This window comes from Labrus bergylta, chromosome 5 (genome assembly GCF_963930695.1).
Source record: "Labrus bergylta chromosome 5, fLabBer1.1, whole genome shotgun sequence".
Taxonomy (NCBI): Eukaryota; Metazoa; Chordata; class Actinopteri; order Labriformes; family Labridae; genus Labrus; species Labrus bergylta.
In genome coordinates, this window is record NC_089199.1 from 1,745,686 (window position 1) to 1,757,245 (window position 11,560).

The 11,560-nt window shown below is 40.1% G+C and overlaps 1 protein-coding gene across 1 annotated transcript in view; it reads left to right on the plus strand.

Moving 5' to 3' along the window:
- The window catches only part of col7a1 (collagen, type VII, alpha 1), a 58,809-nt gene extending 56,725 nt beyond the window's left edge, over positions 1 to 2,084 (plus strand). Inside the window, exons 118-119 of the mRNA XM_065954525.1 lie at positions 280 to 462; positions 550 to 2,084. Coding sequence (XP_065810597.1) covers positions 280 to 462; positions 550 to 572 — 206 coding nt within the window. The 3' untranslated portion in view covers positions 573 to 2,084. The remainder of the gene's footprint in view (positions 1 to 279; positions 463 to 549) is intronic.
- The last annotated feature ends 9,476 nt before the right edge of the window (positions 2,085 to 11,560 follow it).

The following is an 11,560-nucleotide window of genomic DNA, read 5'->3' on the forward strand; positions in this document are numbered from 1 at the left end:
TGTTGATCGAGCTCAGTTTCCACAATTTCCCCGTTTTGGATCAATAAAGTATTTCTATTCTATTCTATTATTCAGTTGTCATGGATGCTTGTTTTTGGGTCTCTGTTGCTCTTGTTGCTGCTCTGCTCCTTTTCTACTGCATGAGCCTCCTTTCAGTCTGTATGTGCTCTCCCTCACTGTTTTTGTGTGTGTGTGTGTGTGTGTGTGTGTGTGTGTGTGTGTGTGTGTGTGTGTGTGTGTGTGTGTGTGTGTGTGTGTGTGTGTGTGTGTGTTCTACAGCTCCAGCAGACCTGTGCCTCCTGCCGTTGGAGGAAGGCAGCTGTGGGCGATACACTATGCGCTGGTACTTTAACAGTCAGGTTCAGGCCTGCAGGCCTTTCATCTACAGCGGCTGTGAAGGAAACGACAACCGCTTCCTTGAGCTGGAGGAGTGTGAGGAGGCATGCCTTGGGGAGGTCAAAGGTACTCAAACAAACACAAACACACACACACTAACAAACCTCTCCTACGTATTGAATGTATGCATTCTAAATACTGATCTGTTGTCAGGTACCTTGACGACAGCACGGTGATTGTGGCCAAATCCTCCTCAGCGCAGGAATTTTAGCCTTTTTTTTTCTCATTTTATTGATCATTTATTTTGTCATGTTTATGATCAAGATTTTTTTCATTTGTTTATTTATTGTTTCTGTAAACCTGACCAAACTAAAGCCCAAAGGGATACCAAAGTGCCTCCTTGTTTAATGTAAGAAAACCCAAGAAAAAAACAAACAATATATATTGTTAATTAACTTAAAAGATTACTTTTTTGCGCAATAATAAACATTTGCACACCTAGAAAGGTGCTTCAGGACCTTTTTCCATTTCATGCTGCACAAAGATAATGAGATTTCCTTCTGCATACAGAGAGGGAGGGAACAAATGGTCTGACACCTTCCAGTCTGATGCAATAATCCTTCAGTAAATACCATTATGGTGAGCCTTTTACTCTTCTAATTACCGGAACAAAATATCTGATAGAAGTTTGTCTCTGTTTGGAAGTGATGATCAGTTAAATCAGTTCAGCCCTCAGAGAGATGAACTTCTCTGACTTCCTTGACACATAATAACTACCAACACATAGCTGTGTTAGCAAAGGAAAACACTAGTAGACCCTCTCTAATCTTGAAGGGAATATTACATATAAAGGCACATTTTTTGACGGATACCACAAACTATACACCTCTCACCAAATTGGTGGTTACTGCATGGCTGCTGCTTCATGATGTGCTCTATCATTGTGCCCATTCTTTAACTTACGGACTGTATAACTATCAGCACTAAATAGTAAAATAGCAAAGTGTGCAGGGTTCACAGGGTTCTGTGTTCGGTAAGGGTTTTCTTGATAATGAGAATTTGAGGGAAGTCTTCTCATAATCTTACTGTAAGCTTGTCAACATAGAAAAAAAACCCTCATGTTAGAATTTCAGCATATAGTCTCCAATTATTAGCAGCCTTTTTAGTCAATGTCTTAAAAATGTTTACACATTCAGATTCAGATTCAAACAAACAGGCGCAGTGACCCTTTAAAGAAGAAATTTACTTTACTGACATTGTCTTGTTTTGTTGCTTTTAATTTAAGACCAGCTTTGTTTTGTTTGATTGAAATTAAAAAGTCAAGAAGCAGATTTAAGTCTTCAAAAAGTTTTAACTAGACATGTCTACACAGAAAACAAGGACTTCATTTCAGAGCAGCCGAGGCCTAGAAATCACTCCTCTTCATTTAAACTATGCAAGAACAACTATATATTTGGCTAACATAATGGTAAAGTTTTATCATTTGTATTAAATATGAAGAATCAAGCACATTGTTCTGCCAATGTTTTGTAAATAATGTGTTTTTATATTTGTTTGGGGGGCGTTGTGTTTGTGATCTTAACTGCATGTTTACCTGCCAGAGAAAAGGTGCTATTTTTAAAGGTATTTTTATACTGTGTATTGGAGATGGACGCTTGTGTTTTTATGTGGTGGGAAACCACTCTGTATCTGTTGTATTATATATCATTTAAGCATTTCTAATAAACCAAAGAATTGAGTACAAACTAGTTTGGTGTTCTGTCATTTTCATCTCTTAATGCTAACGTTATGTTAGCAACTTAGCTCTTAGAGCTTTGTGTGTTTGTGTGTGTGCGTGTGTGTGTGTGTTACTGATCAAAATGTTTTAATTTCATCAGCAGATTTTTCTAATGAGAGAATTTTCTGCTTGTTGGCCATGACTGCTCCGTCCTCAGTTTTTCCATATGCTCTCTGCCCTCGCTTGATTTCCCCAAGGTGGAGAAAAAACACAGACTGCAAGTCCACTTCATCACACTCCAACAGGTCACACACTAGTTCACCATCACCTCGCCATTTCCTTTACCTAATGGAGTTCAAATGTTCTCTCAGGCCTCTTCCTCTCAGGCTCAACGTTAGCTGTGCCAACTATAGTCCAATAATACAATATTTGGTTTCAGTAATTAAATTATTACATATAATTTCAAAAGTATGAGGACAGTCAAGATTCAGTCAAACATTAAACGGTAACAATTTACATTAAGGTACATGGATTTTGCATAGTTAGTGGGAAACGCTTGGGAAACTGACCATTAAGTAACCACCAAGTAATGGGTAGATAGTGAGCACTTCTCACTTCAATCACTATCTACCTATTAACTAATGGCTAACTAGTAGTTCATTCCCCATTAACTATACAACAATTTGTTTGGTTTATCCATCATTCATGAACCATTAAATATTCATTAGCTAGTCTAGAACATGTGATGAAGAAGTGCTCACCATCTAGCTTTATATTATGATTATGATTCAATTATGATTGAAGGTTTACTCTAAATACATACACACTCATTATGCAGAGTTTCTATCACATTAGAATTGAATGACTGAAATATTCAACCTTGTTAAATTTATGGCTATTTCATTTAAAATATCTGCATTCAATGTAACTTCCAAATGTACATAGTAAAACATTTTCCCTGAAATGTAGCAAAACAGAATTAAGGGCTGCTCAAAATAGATATCATAACAGCACATGAAGCTCAAAATTGCAATAAATAATATGCTAGAGTTCATTTACTTCCTGTCACACACAGCAGTCGATCTAAATTTCACTCAGGATTAAGCTTTCAAACATGTGCTTTGTGTTTGGCCAATTCTATATTGAAATACCAACACACTTGTTTCTAAAACAGAGTCTGTGGCAGACTGCTGGGTTCAAAGTGGACAAGAAAATGCTTAAAAGATGTTTCCCACTCTGATTAAATGTCATTATCTTAGATTAGATTTACATTTTATGTGATTAGTGTTTTGGTATCAAAGGTAATTAAACAATTTAATTTCAGAGTCTGTCTTCTCTCAGCAAGTGTTACCTATAGATCTTCGGAATCAGCTCATAAACCTTACATGACTCCACTGTAGTGCCAGAGGAAAAAGATGGAGAAACAGCCCTGAATGTGCCTCACATACATTTATATATTTCTCACACTTCTCCCTGCATTCTCCCAAATCTGCTCAATTGTTCTGGTCTGTGTGATTTTGTCTCGGTGTGTGCTCACTGGCACTCACACGTATTTCCTCATGGCTTGTGTGTTAGACATACATTTCACATGTCCTAAAAATAGCTGCCGTTACTGATATCAGCACAGCAGCCGTAACCACTCAGCTTTACATGGCCAGCAAAGCCTTCAGAGCGCTCTCACAAGTCTTTGAAAGGACATTTGAGGATAAAAAAAACTCTGTTTGTATTTGGAGTGGTGATCTTTAAAAAGACGGACTGCAAATTTAGGTCTCTATTAAACAAGGGGCTTCAAGAACTTGAACTAATTTGATATACACTTTGCCATCTCCAGGGCTTCCTCTCTAAGCATACACTCTGGTTTCGTGACTCAAGGTTGTCCTTATACTAGTGTGTGTATATGTGTGTGTGTGTGTGTGTGTGTGTGTGTGTGTGTGTGTGTGTGTGTGTGTGTGTGTGTGTGTGTGAGTGAGCATTGGACAAAACTGAAATATAATTCAATGAACTATGCCTCACTGCATTTATGTGCTGAGCTATATAAATGTTGTTGTAATTCCAACGTTATGAGCAGCACTTTTGGTATAAAAGTTCAGCTCAAAATGAAAAAAATAGATTTTGAGTTTGTGCATACAAAATGTTTTTTTGCCTGAATTTACAAAATTTAAAAAAATCATATTTGCTGTTGCTGCTTCTATCCATGCAAAATTGAAAATAATTGCCAGATAGAGACATTTAAATAATAAACAATGAAGATTAGAGCCTCTTTTCCAAAACTGTGACCCTTCAAGGGTATCTCACAGCCACCATGCTTTGCTGCTCGTTTATAGCGGCTCTCAAGGAGCACTCACTGTGAGTGGTGGCTCCCTCTGTCTGTGACAGCCAGAACTGCTTTTCATTGGCTCTTTCACTGATGTCAAGTATGCAGAAATAAATTTAGGAGTTGTTCATATTTCCTCCTCTATGACCTTGACTGTTCAAAGCCTAGGGGTCTCTTGTTGGCAGAGAGCTGGATTGGTAGAACATCGCCAGAGAGAGAAGCAAGCCAAGTCTCTTTCTCTTTCTCTCCATCACTCCTCTCACTCTCACACTTGTTCTTTTTTCTGCCACCCACTTCCCTCCACAACTACAAAGGCTGTTGCTATAGCAATGTAACATGCTAGATATATGCTCAATCTCACTTTTACCCTCTGAGCCATATTAGCATATGATCCGTATCTTTTCTATCTTTATTTCTATATCTTACTCTCTTCATATATTGCTCATTACAAGACTTATAGGGCTGCCTGTGTGTGGGTCCTGTTTACGTGCATACACACTGTCTTATCTATACGCACATGAGGAAAAATGAAAAAAAAAAATCCACTTAAGGATTACTGTAAAGCTCAGGTGTGCTGTTCACAGCAGATTCCCTCAATACTTTGACCCCGGGTTCTTCTATTTGATCCCCCATCAGTTTTTTTGAGTGTTGACCAACAGGGCATCAGAGGTTCTTTCTGACTCGTAAGTCTTACAGTTTTGCCGTCCTCAGCAGTTATTCAGCCTTTTGATCTGAGAGTGTGGGTTAACATCTCTGACCTAAGCACTCTAACACGTAAATATGTATTTAGGTGCCACTCAATATGTATTAGGTGCCATCTTATCTCTGCTAGCTTCACACTTTACAGGCTATGAAGCCCAATTTGTATGTAGATTTGTGCATAAGGATTTGTTTCAAGGTCTGAAGAGACATTTAAAAAACTGAAAGGTCACCAATGTCTGAGCTGTAAAAACAAAAAGAAGAAGCTAACTTTTGAGATTTTGCATGAACAACTCATTGCTAATGTCAGGCTGCACCTCCTCCCTCCATCGCTCTCCTGCTCCCTCACATTTTCTCCCCTCATGTCCATTTCCTGCACATTTGAACAGGGAGCAGCGAAGGTGTTGTTTACTTTGTTTAATTTTTCCTCCAGCAGATGAGTCAGCTATTAGCATATTCGCTTCATTATGGCAGTGATGAGCACAGGCCACCTGAGTGTCACAATGCCTCAGCATTATTAGAAGAATCTCCCAGGATCTCTCGGGCACATGAACCCAAATTAACATATGCCATTTCTCATCTTTGCCTGCTGTCACTCAGCAGCCAATGCTCCATTGTATGTATGCTCAAACTTCGACCAGCCTGACATTTTTTAAAGTTTCTTAGCTCTTCCTATCCATTACTCTCTCTCACTTCCATCTCTCTCCTTCCTCTTTCAATCTGTCCCTACTTCACTCTCTTGACTGTAAGCAAATCTGTGATCTGTAATTTTGCAGCTGACTAGGAAGCAGAGAGTGGTGGAAATTGTTGGTTACTGGAAGAGAGGGGGAGATAGCAATACGATATGGTCCTGTATGGCACTTTCTGCTTGTTGGGACTGTTGCAACACCTGGAATTATTTCATGGATAACCAGGTGACTATAGTTTTAATCTTGCAGACTTAACTTTTAATATGACCTGTACTTCAGTTATGTAAAGAAAGAAATAATCCATGCGTATTTTTCGCAGTTGAACAGTAAAACAGGTGGTTGAGGAGGTGTAGGGAGTTACAGCATCAACTGGCACATGAGTTTATTTAAAACAGTAATAACAGTAATAACATGGCCATGCTGTAGGCCTGTTTGAATGTTGTTAGTTTGTTAGTAGTTAGCAAGTAGCCAATCAAGATGAATATGCCTGAAACTGTAGAGATAAGGTTGCTCTATCTAAACTCGGCCAATGTGAAAGTACTATTCATAACCAGTCAAGCCATCTGATTTTTTAGCACACACAATTGTATTTCCCTTAACTTAACTTTGGATAAGGAAAAGCTCCTTCAAATAAATTATTCATCAGGGAAAACATCGAAGAACCTCAAGAGGAGCAACATGATTATCCAAACACCACTTCAACTGACTAAGTAAGCAACCTTTAGACTGTTAAGTTGATAAATGCTGGATAGGAGGACTTCATCAATACTTTGTCGAGTGCTCAAGCTTGTGTTATGATCAATTAAGCTTTGTAAAATTAATTAAATCTACTTGTAAACAACATCTTTATCGATGCTAACATTCTCTCGGGGGACTCACTGGCATGGTTTTCAAACTACCTCACTAATAGGGAGCAACGGGTGAAAACTGAACATCTCCTCTCACAGCCACTCCCTGTCACTAAGGGTGTACCCCAGGGTTTGATCCTAGCCCCCACTCTCTTCTCCATCTATATTAATGATATGCCCAAATCTGTCACAGACTCATCCATCCACCTCTATGCCGATGACACAGTCTTTTATGCCGTTGGTCCCCCCCAGATATAGTACTCTCATCACTACAAGATAGCTTCAACAAGATCCAGCGGGCCTTCTCCTCCCTGAACCTCATGCTTAACACCAGAAAAACCAAGGTCATGTGGTTTGGGAGGAAGGGCCCCGCTGCACCATATCAACAGGTTACAGTCAAAGGTCAAATCCAAACTTGGTTTCCTGTACAGAATGCGCTCCACCCTCACTCCCTCTGCTAACTAACTCTGGTCCAAATGAAAATACTCCCAATGTTAGACCGTTCTATGTGCTGTGCTGCTGTTGTGAGTGTATGTAAGAAGGATACAATGTACATGTGATAACTGTGTCTTACCTCCTTATGGCCTGTATGTTTGGATATGTTCTTTTAACTTTTTATTGTGCTGTGTCTGTTTGGAATGCAGTTGGCTGTTGGAAATGTTGTACGCTGCTATCTTCTAACAGTGATGTTTGTCCTTTTAACATTGACCTTTCCTTTGACATTTATGACACTCATGACTCTACAATCCTTGTAGTTTGTTTGTGCAAAAATCTGAATTTCCCTCGGGATCAATAAAGTATCTATCCATCTATCTATCTATCTGTGCTACAGTGTCACCCTTCTCTCTCAGACAGGGTTAGGGTTAGAGTTCGCAGTGCAGTTTGTTGACCTCTGACCCCACTTAGCCTGTATGGAGTTGCCAGACATCCTTGTCAGCGAGATCCTGCTGCAGCTTCAAGCTTGCATTTCATTACCGAATTTGAATAAGTTAGTCCTGCTTTTAACTCTACTTCCCTTCTACATCCAGTCAGGGTAATTACTGTGAAATATTCAATATAATATTCATTCCTTTAATGATGCTCCGGACCCAGGGGGTTAATACCTCAACAACTTTCAGGTCTCTGCTACCTAACTGATCTCATGCAAGAAAAACGGCTTTCCTAAGTGATTACCTATTGATCGCATAAAACCTATCTCCAAGGCTTTATTTGACTGGTTACTGGCATGTTGCAACATTTCAACTTTGAAAAACACAGAGAAGAGGATGGCACTGACGGAGATAAATAATCATTTAGTGGAGACAGGGCAAGACTTGAGAGGCAAGAGAGATTATTTCCTTTTTATCCCTGTAGATGGATGTATGGAGGCCATCTGTAAGGATGTATTAGTGTGCATTACTAAGCTTGGAGGATCTGTCTCTCTTACTGAGCATATTTTTTCTGGCAGGTTACAGGTAATATGATCAAATGGGCTCATAGACTCTGGTGTTAAAGAAAACACAGAAGAGGCATCTTGTTTTCCGATTTTGTTGATGATGACCACAGCTCAGGAGGAGGACCGCTCTGCAGAAAGGGGCCAATGATGTCTGATGCCATCCAGAGCAGACCTCACAGGCAGGGGTCAGGAAGAAGGGAGCCAAGAGACACAGCGGGGAGGGGGGGGGGGGGAGGGGGGGGAGTGACAGGTCAGTGAACGTTGCATCTTCCATCCATCACAAAGTCCCTTTGCAGTTCAATCAAACCAGAAATATCTTGACTGGCTTTGACTGCAGGAGCACGGCTAAATGGTTAGTCATGCAGAAACCTGTACTCACTCATGCATACAAGACAAAAATATCAGCCAATCAAATAAAAAAAAAACTTTTCTGTCTCTACTGGGAGCAATTCATACTGATCAAATGTGTTATTCCTTAACCTGACTTTGTAGTGTTTACCCACCCCTTGAACTTTCTATATTTTGTCACGTTACATTTCTCTCAAAGGAGAAAAACCATTGCAAGGTACTGTACATGTACAGAAAATTGAGAATGTGTGTGTTTCTTAATGGCTCCAATGTATGTAATATAGAGTGAAAAAATAATTTCAAATTCAGGACTTTTGGGAGACTATATAGAACACAATTGTTCTGTAGCCATATTGTGCGTCGAGACAAAACTAATTTCACAGCCCATTAGACATATTTGAAAAGCAAGAGCCAGGAGACTCATAGTGAGTGTACCACATCAGGAAAATTATAGTTTACAGTCACCACCAAATACAGGCTAAAGGTGATATGGCCCGTCATGGCAGGTCGCACAGTCATCGTGACACAGTCAATATTCAACCTGAAGTGCGGGTTCTAGGGTTACTTCCTGGGTACGCTTATGAGGGGGTAAATCAAACTGTCAGTCTACCCCCTCCTTATGCTGGACACCATTAGCTTATACAAACACACTTCAGAGGTGACATTTAGTGAACTGCCTCTCTGGGCCCCACGCTTCCTTCTTTGTGTGGGAAAAGGTATTTGAATCTGCTCATTCATAATTCAAGATTGAAAATGGGTGGACTCTGATCAAACAGCTGCTGCAGATCATCTCTTTTGTCTTTCTTTCTTTCACAGCTGTATCTATTTAATATATAATCTCTCTCTCTCTCTTTCTGTCTCTCTTTTTTTTATTAGTAGTCTTTCTGACTCTGACTCTTCCATAATCCTCTCTGGCAGCCTCATGCCCAAGGCTCAGCATTTGCCTTCCAAAAAACTCAGCTCAAGGTCATTTTGTCAAGCCACAAAGGCTTCACAAAAGTTCCTATCTTGTATCTTTACACACACACACACACACACACACACACACACACACACACACACACACACACACACACACACACACACACACACACACACACACACACACACACACACACACACACGCACACACACACATACATACACGTTATTTAAACATCTTCACTGCTTATATGAAAGATTTCTGTAAAAACAGGATCATACAGGGGGTTAAAGGCTTCTATCAGTCCTTGCTGTAGAACTGGGTTCTCAGTGTATTTGCATGTAAAATATTCACCTGCTACCGTAGCCCAACCTCAAACTTGGGGGCTGCGTTGGATTTCCACAGTTTTAAAATGTATCTCTTGGCAATTACCATACTGTGCACCAAAACCGTCCTAGCACATTGGTCGATTTTTCTCACCGTTAAGGCGTTTCCAAATAGAGAAGTTTGAGGGTCCAGTGTTAATGTTATGTTGAACTCATTAGAGTACCATGGGATGGGACCAAAATATATAAATCTTTGGTTGTGTCCAGGTTTGCCAGAGGTAGTACCAGAGTTTTTGATGCTGCAGCGAAATGACGGAGACACAAATTCCTGTTGCTGCAAGGCATGCTGTTGACAGAAGACATGGCTGAAGCAATAGTCACACCACAGAGGCTAGAGTAAGTCACTTCAATAAATGTTTTAAAGAGCCCATATTCTGCCCTTTTTGGGGTTTGTATATTTAATCTATGTATCTACTAAGGTATGTTCACAATAGCTAAAGTTTTAAAAAGGTGTCTGTTTTCATGTACTGCCGCTCCATGCACCGGCTCTTAAGTGCCCACGTTCAGAGTCCCCACGTGTACCAAGTCTGATCTGATTGGTGGGAATGTCGGCTCTGCTGTACTTGGTGAGTCGCTCAGCACGGTTCTTGGAAATGTCCCGCCCCTTTTACGATATTGGGAATGCAGCCACTTTGGCTCCGAGCAGAGCAAAAACATTAGCACTACTGTGCTACCGCAGGCTACAGCATATCGTGGGCGTGCTACAGAAGTTAATGGGCGTGCAACATGAGCTGCAGGGCTTGCCACAACGAGCCAATGGGCTTAGATCAGTGATATCACACTGACAAGACGTCACACTGGCAATTTTTATCGAGGGGGGCTAGAACCGAGCGTTACATGCAGCTAATGCTACAGCTAACAGGAGGAGGTAGGAAAAGACTTTGAATTTTTGCAAATAGATGTGCCTAAACATGCACAGGACACATGGAAAACACACTAAAGAGCATATAAAACCAGAAAAAGCATAATATGGGACCTTTAATTCAGCATTGATCTGAAAACACGACAGCAGAGTGTTTAAATTCACTTGCTTGTGAAGAAGATAAAGCCACTGGGAGAAACAGATCTGCTTTATTGATGCCTGAAGGGGAAATCTCTCTCCAGGGAAAAACAGGGAGGTAACAGGGGTCACTGTAAAATATTAACTACAGAAAAATACATTTGATCATTTTCTCTGGGTCCAGTTTTCACATGCACATGCTTTTGCAGGTTTTTATATACTTAAAACAAGCATTGTGTGGTTTGGTTGAATGTTTTCTTCTCATTCCTGTAATGAGCCAAATACACCTTAAAGAATTTCCAGTGCAGCTACAACAAGGCTTGACCGAAAACTTTACTCTGATCTGACACATCACAGGGAAAGGGCACATTTTAACATCACTGGAGAGTTTCTTTTTTAGCCTTAGCATTTTGTACTGACATTTAAAAACCATGTAAAAAAAAGGCCTGTAGAACAATAGATATGAGATTGTCCATAAACTCTGCCACATGTTGCATATACATTTTTTGACTGGAAAATCTTTGCTACTGTTGCTTTTTTAACCCATGCATGCAGCAAGTTCATGCACCTTGTCTCAGAAAGGCATTCTGGGAAATAACAAAAATCAGTAAACCATATGAGGTGATGGAGAGCAGAGATCGATTCAATACTTTGAGTGTTAACATGTATGCTTCCTTGCACATGTGTCTGTTCCTGAGCTTTTCTGTCTTCATAATGTTTTGATTTGCTTTCTAGGATTGTGAGTGCACATTTTCAGTATTTTTCTTTGGCTGAGTGACACAGGCATATGGTATGTGGGTGTTTGGCAGATGCTCCTAATCACTGGCTAGCTTTGCATTTGTATGTGACTGTTTTAGCAAGAGATT